At 50.1% G+C, this 17238-nt stretch overlaps 6 protein-coding genes across 6 annotated transcripts; 3 read left to right on the forward strand and 3 right to left on the reverse strand.

Moving 5' to 3' along the window:
- Positions 1 to 492: 492 nt before the first annotated feature.
- Positions 493 to 1560, reverse strand: MAM_05268 (DUF636 domain protein; the record flags this gene model as incomplete). Its single annotated transcript, XM_040824066.1, has 1 exon — positions 493 to 1560. One exon carries the CDS (start codon positions 1558 to 1560, stop codon positions 493 to 495), a length of 1068 nt encoding a protein of 355 aa, XP_040677778.1.
- A 447-nt stretch (positions 1561 to 2007) lies between these two features.
- On the forward strand, positions 2008 to 3744 carry MAM_05269 (uncharacterized protein; the record flags this gene model as incomplete). Its single annotated transcript, XM_040824067.1, has 1 exon — positions 2008 to 3744. One exon carries the CDS (start codon positions 2008 to 2010, stop codon positions 3742 to 3744), a length of 1737 nt encoding a protein of 578 aa, XP_040677779.1.
- A 1203-nt stretch (positions 3745 to 4947) lies between these two features.
- On the reverse strand, positions 4948 to 6013 carry MAM_05270 (uncharacterized protein; the record flags this gene model as incomplete). The annotated part of the gene is made up of 2 exons (XM_040824068.1): positions 4948 to 5385; positions 5552 to 6013. The coding sequence occupies 2 exons, from the start codon at positions 6011 to 6013 to the stop codon at positions 4948 to 4950; spliced, it is 900 nt and encodes a 299-aa protein (XP_040677780.1).
- A 553-nt stretch (positions 6014 to 6566) lies between these two features.
- On the reverse strand, positions 6567 to 7382 carry MAM_05271 (40S ribosomal protein S11; the record flags this gene model as incomplete). The annotated part of the gene is made up of 4 exons (XM_040824069.1): positions 6567 to 6635; positions 6704 to 6942; positions 7142 to 7317; positions 7348 to 7382. 4 exons carry the CDS (start codon positions 7380 to 7382, stop codon positions 6567 to 6569), a joined length of 519 nt encoding a protein of 172 aa, XP_040677781.1.
- Positions 7383 to 7825: 443 nt separating this feature from the next.
- MAM_05272 (chromosome segregation protein) lies at positions 7826 to 12198 on the forward strand (the record flags this gene model as incomplete). The annotated part of the gene is made up of 3 exons (XM_040824070.1): positions 7826 to 8038; positions 8094 to 11466; positions 11528 to 12198. The coding sequence occupies 3 exons, from the start codon at positions 7826 to 7828 to the stop codon at positions 12196 to 12198; spliced, it is 4257 nt and encodes a 1418-aa protein (XP_040677782.1).
- A 2240-nt stretch (positions 12199 to 14438) lies between these two features.
- MAM_05273 (uncharacterized protein) lies at positions 14439 to 17219 on the forward strand (the record flags this gene model as incomplete). Its single annotated transcript, XM_040824071.1, has 1 exon — positions 14439 to 17219. One exon carries the CDS (start codon positions 14439 to 14441, stop codon positions 17217 to 17219), a length of 2781 nt encoding a protein of 926 aa, XP_040677783.1.
- Positions 17220 to 17238: the final 19 nt, after the last annotated feature.

The following is a 17238-nucleotide window of genomic DNA, read 5'->3' on the forward strand; positions in this document are numbered from 1 at the left end:
AATTTATGATGCGACAACGCAGCTGAATGGAGAACCAGAAGTTGAACCAATGGGCTCTGCGCCAGCGCCAGAAAATGAGCGTACTTGGTTGCAATTGATGTTATTCACGTTTTGAAGAAGCGTGACGTGCACGATGTCTTTTTGCAATCAATCCAATACGCACCTAATGAAGTAGTCAAGATGATGATGGATGGACTAGCGCATTGCGCAGGTGCTTAAGAAGGAAGGAAGGAAGGAAGGAAGGAAGGAAAGGCCCAAGGCCGATGTCGCAAGGTTGCACATGGGCGAGCCAAGGAGACCTGAAACAATTGTACAATTTCGCAATGCTATTTGAAAAAAAGGAAAAAAAGGGGGGAAAAAATTACATCAAACTGCTTCATTCAACTCATTAATTAACTATTCATCATCGTTTCTTCACATTGCACCCTCAGAACTGCTGCCCAATCCACTCTCGCTTTGACGCTATAAAGCCAAACACATCATCTCCCCTCGTTACTCAATAGTCATCGTCAACGCCTCACCATACCTTTCCTCAGACCAAGCCTTCATCCCATCTCTCAGCGCCTCACTGAAGCCCTTGTCATATCGAATGCCCGTCTCCTCAAACGCCAGTCTCGCCCTCCACGTAAGCCAGCCCTCGCCCATAACACCCTCGGGGCACCTCAAAATACCCGTCGCGATATCAACAACGGCCTGTTCCTCGGTAGGCGTTCGTGCAGCGCAGGAATACATGACAGTCGCACCACATGTTCCACAGAATGACCGCAAGACACCTTCTGACGAGGCGTACGTCCTGGCTGTGCCAATCCTCAAGTCTGTCTTGATGGGCGGCTGGCACAGTGTTAGAGGGACAAACGTCCACCCTGCGACATGAGTGCCGTTGGCAAGACGGCAGTCGTCGCAAACGTCGTATGTGGCCAGCCATGTGTTCTTGTCACGTCGCGACACGTACTTGGACATGAACGCGTCACTGAGGACCTCGTCATTGGGCCGACTGAATGTGAATGACACTCCGCCGCAGAAGCACTGCGCTCGCAGGCGGCTCTCGCCATTTGATCCGACCTCTGCTGTTGGCTTGCTGACTTTTGCCCTTGGGTCGTCGTCGGGCGGGTTCCATCGCTTGATTTCCCGATCACCGATCCTGGATAATACAGCTGGTATGGCTCCGCCCGGGGCAGACTTGGAAAAAACGTGCGACGTGATTTGGAACAAGTCCGGCCCGTGGTCTTTGAATATTGAAGTCGCGATAGTCCATTCCTTGCGGTCGAAACTGACGCCAGCCACATGGCAGCCGCATGTTGAACAAAAGTCATAAGTACAGTCTTGTGCGGGCTTGAAAGAAGTCAACTTCTTCTCACTCGAGGGAGAAATGAAGTTTGGCGTTGTGTTCTTGGGCAGAACGGAGTGGAAAACCGCTGGTGCGCCTGTTGAGTGTCGGCAGATGCTGCAATGGCAAAGGTATACTGACAGTGGGAGGGAAGCCACTGGGATATCAAGTGTGAAGTGAATCGAGCCGCAGAGACATTTGGCTTCAAGAGACCTCGTTTCTTGGAAAGTCATCTTGGTACATCAACATGACCACGGCATCAACGTTTACGCCAACAGGTTGGTCTTGAGCCTTGGCTTGGTTGTCAGCCGGACTCTTTCATGGTTCACGTTTGGCCTTTGCATACATACAATACGATCCATACAAGCCAACTCTGTACAGTGGCAGTCTGTCAATTACGCCCGTGGTTGATGATGCCTTGAGAAGTGATGAGTCTGTCACAAAAAGCCCAGATGATGATGTCAATCAAGTCGTTTATTAGCAAGTACCTCGGTACCCAGGTAGCCTAATTTGCGAGGATCTGTTAGCCGGTGTTCAACCGCATCGCACGTTGCCCACAATTCACGCCGATGAGCTCGCACCCCTGCCAACTCCGACGAAACAGCTCACGGGCGTCTGCAACCTTTTTTCCTGAGCCTCTGATAGCTCCATAGGGCCTGTCTGAACCTTGGAAGACGGCCATGTCGGGCGTCAACGACAGCCCTCCAGACCTTGAGAAGCACCGCCTACAGCTCGAAGAAAATATCAGTCGGCTGACACGAGCCTTGCGGCATTGGCAAACTTGGGATGCCGAATACGAGGCTCTGAAGGAAGAGATCGAAGCTGTTGGGGAACCATGCAGTCCCGACGAACTACGCCGCGTCCACGATGAGTTTGATGGTGAGCTGTTGGTCGGCAAGGAGATTGGTGAGGTGTTTGGTGTTCATGAGTTGAAGCCTAGAAATCAGATTATCAACGTGTTGCAACGGCGCATCGACTACGTCGGGAAGAATGTTGTGAGCCTGGAGAAGCAGTTGGAAGCAGCGGAAAACAAGTACGCGGCTGCTACGGCTGGAAGTCAGCTTGATGCTGTAGATGAGGCTGGGCAGCCCATCACCGAAATTATTGAGGAACTGGACGATGAGGACAATGTCGTTTCATATCGACTCAACAACCCTGGAGCGGCTCTACCCAAGGTCAAGGAAGCCTTGGAAAGGGCGGGGGTTGACGACCTCGAATACCAGACGCCGGAAGCAGAAGAGAAATCAGGAATCTCAGCAAAAGAGCCCAACGAAGTGTCGTTGAAACCGAAACCCGCAGCTCCAAGACAACCCACCCTTTCGGGAACACCTCCAGCGCCGCCAGTCAAGAAGAGTGTGTCATTCTCAGAAGACGTCAAGGCTGCAAATCCGCTGCCGGAAATGTCAGTAAGAGCGAAGCGCGTAGACCGGATAATGAGAACTGCCAAGGAACAAGAAAGCATCAGCCATGAAACGGCCATCATCCCAGAGGATGAGGATCCTGATGATGCGGCTCTTCGACAACAAATGTTGCAATATGGCATGGGCGAAGTCGGGGCCGTGGTGGCCGAGTTGGAGCTTGAAGAAGTCGACTCGGATGACGACAGTGGCTTCGACTACGGCGATGATGATTTTGATGATGACGACAGTGAGGAAGACAGATTTGGGCGGTCCACCGGGGGGATTGTGACTGATAAATACCGTCAGCGGATGCTCGAATTGGAACAGAAACTGGGTATCAAATCTCGTTTCACCGAGCAAGCGGAGCAGACAGCCCAGGATGAAAGGCCAAACGACGACACGGAAGGGATTGGCCGCATCGTCGTCAAACGAGAACCCGACACCACACCATCCGCATCGAAATGCGCGCCTCCGAGATCTCACAAGGGGGGGGAGGGCGTGCGATTTGCACAGACCCTTGATATCGCTCCAGAAAACAAACCACCAGCGTCAAAGCCAGCGAGAGAAGCCGCGGGCGTTGAACCTCTAAGCGATGTTGTTGAGCGAACAACTCCCACAAAGACGCCCGAGACGAAGGCGACTCGGAAACCGTCGAGATTCAAAAAGGCCAGAGGTGAAAATGTTTCATGTGACGCGATTCCGAAAGGACCCTTTGACGTTCCCTCTAGATTTCTACAGCAGGAGCCTCGAGTTGTCCCCACCGGGCCAGAGGGTTCAACCATGGCCGACAAGTTGATTGAGCGGGACACACCGACCAGTGTTACTGCGCCTGACGAGCTCGATGACTCCATGGCACACCAAGAAGTCGCCGATGAGTATCAGCGAATGCGGAGAAAGTTCATCCATCGTGATGGCGGCTTCTTGAAAGCGGACGAGTCGATCATCCAGCCGCTTGATGAAGCCGACGGCGGAGAACCCATCAGTCGCTTCAAGGCTGCCCGTCTTTCAAAACAATAACCGTCATTTTTCACGGGGTCGCGGCTTACATATACAATATATATCCTTAGGTCGCCAAAATATTGGATTTTCAGTGGTGATAAGTCGTATGGCACTAGGATCAGGTCATCCACCGCAGTTGCCGGTTTCTCTCCGCATTGTAGCGTGAGTATGTCGGCTTTGTAATGGTATATCTTTAAGCATCGTGGAACGCGCATATCTGACAACCGGTGCGTTGCAGCATCCATCTGCTCCGTATTACAGCGCTGTTCCGATATCAATTGCTTCTGAAGGGCTCTCTGACGCTTTATCTTGAGACGGTGGTAATGGCGCCTCGTTTCACCCTTTACATCTTTATCGAGAGTTAAAGCCTCGCTAACACCATCCACCTAGCTTGTTGTGCTTTGTGTTCTCTGTAAATTTATATATCCAAGTTGTCTTATTTCCTGCAGTGTGCAACCCTGCGGGAGCTCTCGGCATTATACCCAGGACTATTATAGCCGTTGCGTTTGCTTGATGGTCGTCAGCAACCTACAGAAACATAGTAATGCAGAAACAACTTGTTACTCAACATGAATAATCCAAGCGCCAACATTCAAATACAACACCCCGTACATCCAGTTCCGGTTCGTACTTGAAAGCGCGAAGTTCTATGTTAAGGGCTAGTGTAGGGTAGCGAATAGCGATAAAACGACCAAGAACTTAACCACTCAGGCAGGTAGTTAATTCTATAGTCTCTGACCTACAAGAGACGAACAGCAACTAGATGGAATATCAGAATGACAAAAAGCCAGATCGATTTGTAGCAAGAGAAAAATGCTGAATTTACAAAAAAGAACATCTCGTGGTTCCGCCCGGGCTCGAACCGGGGACCTTCTCGGTGTTAGCGAGAAATCATAACCAACTAGACCACGGAACCATGGTTAATAAGAGTGCTGGTAACTCCACGTGTTACTGTCAGATATAAAGCCAAAAAATGGCGTGAGGATGAAAACCCACTGTCCGTTGACAGGAGCGCACAGAGGGCGAGAAAACATAAAGTCAGCTTACAAAATCGTCAAAGAGAATGATACGGAGGGCATTCCTAGTACTAACTGATTGTTTGGTCTCCAACATGATCAAAAATTTCCATCTTGGCCCTGCATTTGTAGCCTCAGTAGCTTTCGTATTGTACATACTATACATTCTATACTATGATACATTCCATCTGCATCCCCGTTGCATTTACTTTGTTCCCCCGCCTCTTCCGAAAATCGCAGACAGCGTATCCCCAAACGTAGCCTGCCCATTCGCCTTCCTTGCCTCCCTCTCTTCCTTCTGCGTTGCCCATATCTGCTTTACATTCTTGCTTACATCCGACTTGGCCTGCAGATCTGCCCTCAGTGCAGCCTCTTCTACCACCCTCTCACCCTCCGGTAGCTTGTCCAACTTCTCCCTCCACGTTTTCTCGAGCTCTTGTGTCGGCACGACCCTTGCCGCGCTGGCCTTTGGCAGCGCAGGGTCGAAGATGGGAATTGGTGTGCCGTCCTTCTTTGCTTGCTCGACGGCGGTCTCGTGTACGAGCATCCTGTCGTACAAGGTGTCGGCGTGCATTTGAATATCTTCGTCGACTTGCGGAGGCCGGCCGGCTACGGAGCCATATCCTAGGGCTCTGAGGAATCGCTGAGAGATTTTGGTCAGTGTTGCGACACAAATATGTTTATGTGTGTATATATATATATATATATATACATAAACAGAAAAAAAATAGAGAGCCGAACGGAGACACAAAAAGTTTGTCCCTGTAACGTACTGATTGCAAAGTGTAACACCTCTCGAACCGTCTTACTTGATGCCGACACATTTGGAGCTGGTCTTCCCAGCTGCCATTTTTCATGCAATCAACCCATTGCTCCTGTTGGATGGCACAGTTTTCGAGTGCTGCGCGGCCGATTGCCGCCTTGCGCTCTTTGAACCCTTCCAGCACATCCATGAGCTTGTCGTGGTCGGTTGCTGCTTCAGATTCGATTTGCGCCAACGGCCGGTAGTTCTTCCAGAGGTGTGCGTATCGGCCATCTTGGTATAAGCTCTCTGACGGCACGACTGACGTATCGCGTGCAGATTCTGCTTCATCTGCACTCTGGGCTTCTTTTGCTTGTGGTTGAGGTGTAGCTGAAGTTGAGGTTGGTGCACGGGTCGGAGTATATTTTACGGGAGCTTCTTTCTCGAGGAATTCGCGGAGCTTGGGATCGAGTTTGCTCAAGGGATCAGACGGTTTGTCCGAACCGAATATGGAAGGGAACCAGCCCATCGTGACTACACTATGTGTGGATTCGTCTGCAGGTCGAAAGGTTTCCGTCTTTATTAGCTGGGTCAACATGCGAATGGATAGATACTGAAGGAATCAGGCACAGTGTGGCTATAGAAACACTGTGAAAGGCACTGTCTGGGAACCAATATGGCATGCGATGAGTATGACGCAGCACGTTGAAGGCGTAAAATGTTGCAGCTGATAGTCTTACACATATAGTCTTCAGAAAATAAGGCAAACCCTACCCAGGTTCCTTCGGACAGTACATCGATGGATGACGCTCAAGCATTCAGCCGGCACCATATACTCCCACGTCCCATATTGACTGTTTTTTTTGATACACCCGATGAACTGTGGCAACACAATGAGAGCACCAGAAGATTTGACCGACTGTACTTCATCTTGTTGCATTCATGAAAACCTTTTTAATTCGTGACTGCAACTACCGGCACAATCTTTTGCCCAAACAACTTCCAGAGCCCGAGCCTCCTGTGGGAATGACCTAAACCCCTTGATGTTTACCACGCCAAAAATGCCAGAAGAAGAGCCCAATTTAGAACTTGCTGAATTTCTTAACCGCCTTGCCAGTTCGGGGCAGAACACGCAGAACGTTGAAACGAACCTGGGGCAATTAGCATACTTTCGACCAGCCCAAAAACGCAAACTCCAGCGTCATGAATGCCAACATACAGTCTTGGAAAGAGGTCGGCACTGGCCAACGGTGACCTGGTCACCCTCCTCAACACGGAAAGCGGGAGAAACGTGGGCCGCAAGGTTCTTGTGGCGCTTCTCATAACGAGAGTACTTAGGGATGAAGTGGAGGTACTCTCTTCGGATAATCAGAGTTCGGTGCATCTTGGTGGAAACGACGGTACCGGTCAGGATACGGCCGCGGATGGAGACGAGACCGGTGAAAGGGCACTTCTTATCTGTCGGAGACAGTCAGTGGACTGTGCATAGTAATGTGTTCCAACACGTCGCAATTCGATTCTTGATTCCTTCTTTTTTCCCCTGCTCCTCAAAACGACCTTGTTTGGTGGCATTTCGCCAGTAAATCCCTCCTTGCCCTTCCCCCCCACTCATCTTGAAGTTTCGAGAGCTCGAGTTTGACGTCTACTTCGCACGTACCGATGTAGCTGCCCTCAATGGCAGTCTTGGGGGTACGGAAACCCAGACCGACATCCTTATACCATCGTCGGCCGCCCTTGCCCGGTCTGGCGCTCTTGGCCTTGGTCTTGGAGTTGAGGAAGATGTGCGGCTGCTTCTGGAACGCACGCTCCGACTGGACAGTCAACTCGGTGGCCCTGAAAACCAGTTAGCGGCCATGGACAGACATAATCCGAGTGAGCGTCTCGAATAGGACTGACATCTTGATTGATCGTTCTCCGGAGAGGTGTCGTAACAAGAGGGCTGTCGTTGAGGGTGGTGAGGCAAGAAGTTGTTTTGCGCGATGGAGGAGTAGGGCAACCCTTTGCACACTAATATTTTGCAGCCTCCTTTCAGACTTAGGGCTTGCAAAATTTAGATTGGCTGGGTAGGCGAGAGCCCCGCCTAAAAACGCACAGGATACCGCTTGGCATCACGTGGATTCTGATTCGTACGACACGTGATCCCAGCTCTCGACTCCGGATTTCGGCTGGCCCACTTATTATTGCATTTGGGACCCACTCCGTCAACCTCTAGGACCGAGGTACGTACTGTTTCCCGCTCCTGGAAGTAAACAAACAACGGCGAATCGCGACTCATCGTATGGACTGTTCGCGATAACTTCACTTACAACGGCGCCGCGACAGGCCCCGACGCGTCGTCATAATGGCACCTCCAAATGAGGTCACAGTGCCTTCGATGCGGCGAGTTAGGAAATCCGTCGGAGCCAACGCAGAAATGAAACGCACTGTTGACAAAGAAAATGCGACAGTTGACGTTGCCCGCACGCTGGCTGACGATCGCAAGAAGTCAAGAAGCAAGAGTATGGGCCCTGGGGGGCTCGATGCGTTGAAACATGCAACAGGGAACCGCCGCGCAGTGAGTATGCCACTTTCGCATGAGATTCATGGAATGCATCTAACATGTAGCTTAGTCTATCGCTGCACCCGCAAAGCCGAGGTCGATTCTTAAGCCAACTATATACTCCGTGCAGGATATTCCACCTCTAAAAAATGAAAGCCGGCGCACGAGAAATCCAAACGAGTCTCGAGACTCAACGAAGTCTTTGATTTCCTCCAATGATGACAGCACAAGTGGCTCCAAGGTGGCGCTCAAAACCGAGGAGGAGCAGCAAGCCGCTGCGCGAGAACGAGATGAAAGAGAGCGAAGAGACGCTCGGCGCAAGTCCTTGGCGAACAGGAGGGTATCCTTTGCTGCCGAGGCTACGTTGCATACTTTTCACGAAATAGAATATATGCAAGATTCGACTACTTCTACAGACTCATCGCGAAGAGCATCATCATTCAGGGGAGCCGAATCATCAGGAGCAGTAAAATCGCCTGATGATCAAAGGTCCAACAGAAGAAACTCGGAACTCCCACCTCTAAACTTCCATAATACCGACGATGATACCCTCACATCAACCATTTATAGTTCCGACTCAGAGCCACCCGACGCCGTAGAAGAGATTGAGGAAGACAGTGGCTCTAGCGGTGACTCAGATGACGGAACAATGATGACAATCGAGACAGAAGAAGTCACTGGGACCACTGTTGCGTCTGAGCGGTATGGGTCTGACGACGAATCGTCGACTCTTGATCGCGCTCTGAGAATGGCTGCACAGAGGGCCGGTACGCAACGACTTGATGATGACGATAATGACAAGCTGGATGATGATGAAGAGGTCATTCCATCTTTTGGCTGGGTAAAGAAGAGTAATGCCTCGACTTCTGCTCAGGGGGCAAGCGATTTGATGTCTCAGCAAGAGGAAGGGATAGAAATGGACGTGGACATGGACATGGACATGACAGGCGCTGTGGGACGAATCATCAAGTCGCAAGAACCGGAAGAATTTGATAGCCATGAAGGTCTAACTATGGATATCACTCAGGCACTCGGGGGAATCTTGTCGGAAGGAAAGGGCGAGCCAGTTGCCCAAGACGACGCCTCAACGGAGGCAGCAATGGAATTCACAACTGCAGTCGGTAGGATTTACCAACCGCAGACTGTGTACCAAGATGAGTCTGATACGAACGAAGATTTTTCAATGGAGTTTACCGCAGCTATGGGCGGTGTCCTCCCGTCAGCAAACCCATCCAGTGCCAATACTGGTCGACGACATACTCTGAATCGACAGGGGGAAGCCGGAATGGAAGATGCTACCATGGATATGACCGTTGGATATGGCAATATCCTTCCCTGTAATATGCATGAAGGCGACCATACTGTTCAAGGAGACGAGACTATGGGTATGGATATAACGACTGCTCTTGGGGGGATTATTGCCAACGGTGATGCCACCTCCCGAAGTCTCGAAAAGAGAGCAACGGAGGGAAAAGACGACAAGCCAAATAGCCCAAAGCGAGGGATCATGGCAGTTATCTCGCAAAAGACACCGACTCGGCGAAGTTCTCGATTATCTGGAATGTCTCAAAATGCGTCCCCGAGCACCAAGCTTGAAAGCCCTGGTTTGACTGCCTTCGGCGGGAAAGAATTGCACCGAAGCACTGGGCCGCAAACACCAGACACGATATCATCTCCGCTCAGGACGCCAACGCCATCACCACCTAAACCCTCACCACCCAGAGCCCAAGCCGCAGCCGCTAGGGCTATGGCACGTGGACCTAAAAGCAAGAGCCTAGGATCCACGACGCCTCGAGGTAGGGGAGTTGCCCAGTTAGACCAGTGCCAGTCGCCAACCAAATCTTTGACGCCAAGACACTCATTGTTTCGAAATGATGGGAAAACTGGAGGAAGAACGCCAACTATAGTGTTGACACCACAGACTCGTCGTTTGTCAGGAGTTGGAGCTGACAAAAGCGGACTTGGATCACCGAAAGTGACCGCGTTACTTGAGAGACGTAGCTCCATTAGCGACAGCGCTACAGATTTTATCCCGGGCAAGCGAGAGGGGGCATTTGAGGATCCTAAGACGATGGAGGAAGAGATTGATAGGGAGCGTAAAGTCGAGGAAGAAAAGGAGAACCGACGAAAGATACTTGAGCGTGAAGTCGATGGGCCACAAGAGGACAGAGAAGCTACACTCAATCTGAGAGAAATGATTGACAGCTTGAGCCCGAAACGAAATGCCCTGAAAGGGAGGAAGAGTCTTCATGTTGGAAGCGCCAAGGGTCTTCTGGGAAAGCGACCACTAGAACTAGACGATGATGAGGATTCGGAAGAGGATGACGGGGTGAAAAGGCTTAAGGGGCACAATGCCAGTCCTGTCAAAAATATTAAGCTACAGCAACCGCCGTCTGTAGCTGAAACCACCGGAAGACTCACGAGAGCGCCTCGGAAGAGCCTTGAACCTCAAGGGGGTAACACAACGTGTTCTCTTTCCTCACCACTGAAGAAAGATTCAGCCACGATGCCACGACGACCAGGGCTTTTCCAAAATCTAAGAGAGAGCCAAACTGTTCACGAAGTCAACTTTGACCAGTCTCATGGTATAGACACCGAAATACTGAAGCCGGACGTTGACAATGAGAGGATACATCTTCAAGACTTCTTGAACATGACATCAATTCGCTTCATGGAACTGACAACAACCAAGCGACGTCACACAGTTGCGCCCAAGAGACGCCAGGATGGATCATCTGGCGATGGAGAGGATGACATGTCGCTTGAGCGTTGCGTCGTTGCAGGTGCTTGTACTGTCCCTATGCTGGAGCTATACCAACACTCGTGCAGAGAACTCAAGAACTACATAGCTGAAGGCAGACGCATGGTGAAAGAGATTGAGGAAGAGACTTTCGAGGTCAATCCGCCATTATTTCACGAGTACATGTGTGCCACGTCCGATGTCAAAGCGCTTATGGACAATCAGTTCAAGAACGTCAAGACGCATGCCAGACTGCTGAGCAAAGCAATGTGGTACGAGTGGAGGATGAAGCTTCAAGAGGGTCTGAAAGAGGGTCTCATGACTATCGCTCAAGGTATGGACGCCGATGAAAAGATGATCAAGGAAAGAGAGGACTTGTTATCAGCAGTTTTGCCCGGTGTGTTGGAAAGATACGAACGATTAGAAGAAGAGAGCGGCAATCTGGATGAAGCAGCCAAGGAGCTTGCGGATTGTGATCCGGCTGAGCTGCAGGCTGCGAGAGATGAGTTGACGGACTTGGATGCGGATATTGACGCCAAGAAAAGACTGATTGAAGAGTTCCGAGAGCAACTCGAGTCCTCTACATCGGAGGTCGAAGACGTTGCTGCAAAGAAGCAGAATCTCGTGACTAGGATCCAACAGTCCGAAAAGGTTCGAGAAGCATGTCGTGGCTGGACTGGCAGCGAGGTCGAAAACCTCAAATGTAAGTTGCGCTGATATGGATGATGACCAGGCGCGAAACTCATTTACTGACTTGCAAACAGCTCGCGTCGATGCTCTTGAGAAAGAATATGGCTGGGGCGTAACTGGCCTGTCAGGTACAAATCTTTCCATGACTTATAGACGAGAAATCGAGGTTGTTTTCGACGTTGCCTCATTTCAGCCGCATCGAAAGAATTCTCGAATCGATCTGTGGTATATCGGGGACAACATGAACGGCCGCCTGCAATCAAAGACGGCAGAAAAGGAATTCTTCCTTCAGTGTATTAGAGATCACGTTCGCGCGCTGCCACAGAGTCGGACAAAGATTTTGGATCTGCTGAATATTGTTCGCAACGCCTGGGACAAGGCGCGCTTTTTGGCCTTGCAGCTTCATACGGTGAACATCACTTTCCCGACCTACGTGACCAAGACGTCTGATTCGAGTGTTGCCGTAACGAGCTCATTGCTGTTGACGCCACTTCGAACAAGAATTGAGACGACCCTGCATCTCCATGGTCACAGCGCAACTAAGGGAGTTGATGTCGAAATCTCTGCGCAAGTCAAGGTTGTTTACGGCGAACACTTCAACGTGAATAAGGTGGGGGAGTTCCTGTCGAGCAAGATTGGCGATAAGCTGGGGGACAAGGGGGATGATTGGAGCGATGTGCTGGTTGAACTTCAGCAGAGATTAATCGCGAGAGGTAAAAAGCAAATGTCTAGCGTGACGCAGTAATGACTGATGACGGGTTGGGTTGACATGGAAGTATTATATTTTCGGACGGGGACTCGGGAGTTTTCGGGATAGGCATACGTAACGGGGAGCGCATTGACATGCAAGCGACATACCAACACTACTGTTCTTATCATATATCTTTATTGAAGCTATTCATTTGTCTCCTGCGAGCGATGGCCCAGGCACGGCGGGTGAGCATGTGAACATCCGTGTAATGTATGACTCTTCACGGACCCCGTCTAAGCCCTCGTGGGCTTGTCTCGAACTTTGTCTGATTTTCTATCGCCCTCGCTTGCAAGTGTAGCAAGTCTGGTGATCAGGGTGGTTGCTCGAGAGTCCTATTCGGTGGCGAGTTCGTTCACGACTCTAATCGTTTGCCATGGCAATATGTCGGACTTCGGATGACAAACTACTGTGGTGAAAGGTGCCGGCGCGCATTCTTCTATGCAACATGGAATCGATCAGTGAACATTCAGACATTCAGACGTTGAAAGGTCGACGTTGGTGAGGGAGACTGAACAAGAAAAGCCTGCGTACTTAAGCTGGCCCTATCTACTGAAGTACATAGGTACTTATTATGCAGCTCTTTATGCAGGCCTTTCTTTGTGCAGCCTTGGCCCTGGCCTCTATGTACTCCGTACTCCCGTATCGTCGGCCATACATCCAGATTCAAGTTGGGCAGTTCCCAAACACCAAATGAACAACCACCATCCATGCACGATTCATTGTCCCTGTGGTTTGTTGCCGCCCTCCTAAAGACTAATGTATCCTTTGTTCGTCTACTTTTCACCCATCTAGGCGCTCGCGCAAACACCATCCAGATGCTGTGCATTGGCTCTGAACTCGTCTCGAGCTGGACAATCATGGCCCAATGTCGCTTGACTGTAACCCGGGTTCCAAGGTCTAATACGGATTTCTCGACCCTTCTCCTCCTCTGTCGCTTTGCATTTTTATTTTCTCTCTTGAAGATACCTCTCACTGAAAAACTCGACAGACAAGGCTACCATGATTGCCCAGCACCCGGCAATCTCAATACAATTCTACCCTTTGACTTTTCTTGCGCTGTCATTATGAACTCTCTTACAACATGTTTTGGAACGAAGAAAGCCCCCTCTTCGATGAGATTGAGCGGGCTGATCGATTGCTTAACAGCCTTCACATGGATCAATTACCAGAGACCTTGCCATGCGCAACTATACCAGTGGAAAAACGACTTAGTTTGAGAGCGATTTTCCTCCAAGTCTTATTTTTTATTGTTCTTCGCCTTTCGTGGTTGATCTGGAGGCTTCTGAACATCGTTTGGATTCCGCTTTACTACCCCTACGTTCGATATATTTTTAAAAGCCGCATCCCCATCCTTGCGGGTTTGGCCGCTTGGCTTGTGTTTCTTCCCGACCACAATCCCCTTGATTTCACGACGAGGGGCAGACCAGCTGGAGTCTGGTTCACCTCGGCTGATTTATATCAACTGTGGTACTGTCTCGCGGCACCAATCTTGTGCCGAACTGCGTATCAGTTAACAAGCCTTCCGAGAGGCCTATATGCGAAGGCTGCCCTCGGTTTCAACTATGCCTTCGACGTCGACATCAGCTTGTCGGAATATGTTGTCGAGTGCTATAAACCCACACCTCCAAAAACAGCTGTTGATCATGTCTTCCGTCTCTTGTTGCACGAAAGTCACCTCCATAATATTGACACAAATATCAATCGCTGGGCGAGACACCCCGTGTTGTCACGAAAGAATAGCAATATGCGTTCGGACTGGGATAGGTACTGCAGCAACCAGATGAAAAGGAAACAAAGGCGGCCCCTAGGCAACGAAAAGCTTTTTGGTTCACCATTTGTCGCTTGGACTTGATGGCCAACCGACGGCAAAAAAGTATGACGAGAACGGAAGACGAAAGCCGCCGAGGCATGTGTTGATTTTGGAGTATTACGATTCTGCTGGGCCCAATCAGCTGAAATTGGCGGCTGAGGTTCTGCGCAGCAAGGGCATACAGTTAAACTACCTGCCTGTCCCTATTTACGACCGAAGAGACTTAGTCGACGACTTGGGGGAGCGCTGTGGCCTCCACGATGAGTGTGAAATGATTGCAGGTATTCCATCGCCTGAATTGACGATTGAGACTCGTGTGGACAAGGGGACGGAGGTTCTTTCGTCTCCTGAGATTCTCAACTGCCAAAAAGGAGAGGCAACATGTGTACGAGCCTCTGAGGGACTAAACCTTTCAACTATCAATATGGTTAATGTAAAAATCGAGCTAAACGCCGATGATACTAGAGCGAAAGAATGTACGGAAGAGCAACACCATGTCTGCAAGGCCGGTCTCGACAAGCTGGAAAACTCGGCGAACCGTTTGGAAACCTTGTCCTTGTCAACAGCTCAACCAACACCTAGCCCTATAGAGCAGCAACAGTCCATTTTCGAGGCTAACCGATCCGAAATCAGGTATGTTTCGGAGGAGGTCTATGAAAATTCCGAAATTGAAGCTATACCTATTGAAGCACACAAAATTGTTCCCGACGAGATTCAAAATGCTGCACAGAAGTCATTAGCTCATTCCGCGGAGACCAATATCGCGCCCAAGTCTGTGCCTGACACGCTCAGAGGCGGCAGAGATCTAAATAGAGTCATAAAAAAGCAAGGAGAGACGCGGAAGGCCGCGCTGATCCAGCTGCCAGCTTCGCCGGGAGATATACCCCTTCCTGCTGTCGATGACTGCGACCTTGCCCAAGAAGACGTCTCAAAAAAGCCTGAAATTTGTTCAGAATCTGGTGAGATAATATCTCAGAAGTGGCCACAGAGCGATTTGGATGACATAGAGGGAGAAGGAGATTCCGCCAAGCAGCTGGAATGGGCCTTCCAGTTAGATGATGACCTAGGTATGACTGACTTTCAGGACCCCAAATTCCACGAAAAGAGCGATGAGATGAATATTGACGCTCAGACAGATTGCGAGATGCCTGATGCGCCGGATTGGGATCAGTATTGGGACTCAGAACGGGGAGCATGTGGTGATGCCATTGACACGGTGATACATGATGTTCAAGATGCGAAGCAGAACATCGAAATGGCTACCTGTATCCGCAAACCAGAAGATCTTGTCATCAAACCAAAAGGTCTTGTCATGGAAACGCCCGTGGTAGTTGATCAATCGGCTCAAAAGGTCACAATTGCTGGAACACCCGATGGGCAGCCCCTTGATCACAGTGCACCGCAGCAGATGAGCCAAATGGATTTACGTCACTCAGAGCAAGCCACGCGAACAACCAATGCTGAAAAACAGACGTTGACGAAGTTTCCTGAACAACCGGCTCCTGTGACAATACATCATGACAATGCCACTATCCACTCCGAGAAACAGTTCAATAATACTGTTCCAGTATACCAAGTCGACCAGAACCCGGGAGATGAATTGGATTTCAAACTCTCGCTGGAGGAGCTTTTGGTGCAGATAGGGGATGAGTCTGGCAAATGCGTACATGGACTCGGCGCAAAGTTCCATGATGGGCAAACTGAACCACCGGAACACATGGAAACAACCCGAAAATCTTCGAAAGAGGCAAAGGAGAATGACATGGCACAAGTTCATCCGCCTCAGAATCCCAGCATGGCCCTCAGCCAGGATAGTCACACTCAACCGACGGGTGCTGAAACAGTCGTCATAGGCAACATTGATACAGCCGGTCGAGATGACAAGATTCTTGATTTCAAAAATGGAAAGAAGACATTGACAACCATTGGTGGCGAGCAAGAGGCCCTGTCTGCTGTACGAAATCCTGAAGCTCGTAAAAGTCGGAAACCAAGTCCGATATTCGATTGGACCATCATCAATTCGCTCCTCCCCCCTACGCTTCAGGAAACAGGCCTTGATCAAGTCAATGAGAAGACAAGCTTCAATTTCGAAAAAATTCAGCGCCAAGAAGATGAATTGGTGCGAAAAGGACTCAAGTCAGCATATCGGGCAGATTCTCGCATACGGAACGTGCCGAACGCACTGAAACAAAATAAGAGGAAGGGGAATATCATCTTACGTCGTCGTAAAGACGTCGCGGATGATCTGGTAAGCAACGACGAGGTAGTCAAAGCAGGTTCTTCGGACAATGTCTCCGACCGTTCAAATTATCCATCTACGTCTCATGGCCACGATATACAAGAAAAAGACGATGGTTCTAAGGCTCGCAAACAGAGGCGCAACTTTAAAAAGAGTACGGCAGAATCTGATGATGAATTGGCTCTATTTGCTCCGCGACCGAGCGATCTTGAACTTCGGGATAAGCCTGGCCAGAGGCCGGGGCCATTCTCTGGAGAAGCCTCCGATTCTTCATCCTCCGATTCTTCATCTGCACGAAAATCAACTCCGGAACAGGAGATCCCAGAAAGATCTGTTAGAACCCCCAAAGAGCACGTGGTTGTTTCATCCTCTCAAGAGAATGTCAAGCCAATAGGGCCAAAGGATAGAGATTCAGTCAGTCCCGTGGCCGTGGATTGCCCCGTGACACCCATTGAAAACACCTCCCGTCCTGCCGCGCTGCAGTCATCGACAAAGACGCCGGAGCCTGAGCAAGACGAGTCTACTCAGCCCAAGTCAGAAGGCGTCATTCTTCCCAGTGGCAACTCTATGCACAATGGGTCGCCTTCCCAATCCATTGCTGACCTGAATACATGGTCGCAAACAGCTAGGTCACCAGTTGCCCTGGGGACTAAGGGACTACAGAGGAAGAAGGCTCCAAGGAAGAGTAAAAGCCGACCTCCCAGGATATTCCATGAAAAAATAAGAAGAGCCCCCCCATCGCCGCATGGAACTCCATCTAGAGGGTCTACAGAAAGGGATGAACAGTTGAGACCGCATGAGAGAATGGCGAACCTAAACCGACCATGCTCTACAAGTACACAAACGACCAAATGGGGAGAGAATACAAACGAGCGGAAAACAACACAGATTATTCCAATAAAGGAGCTTAGAGCGAGGCTAAGAGCGAAAAAGGAGAGCGAAGAAACCGCAGCTGATGACACGTGACAGTAATGACGGGATCTTC

This window comes from Metarhizium album (genome assembly GCF_000804445.1).
Source record: "Metarhizium album ARSEF 1941 chromosome Unknown scaffold_13, whole genome shotgun sequence".
Lineage (NCBI taxonomy): Eukaryota > Fungi > Ascomycota > Sordariomycetes > Hypocreales > Clavicipitaceae > Metarhizium > Metarhizium album.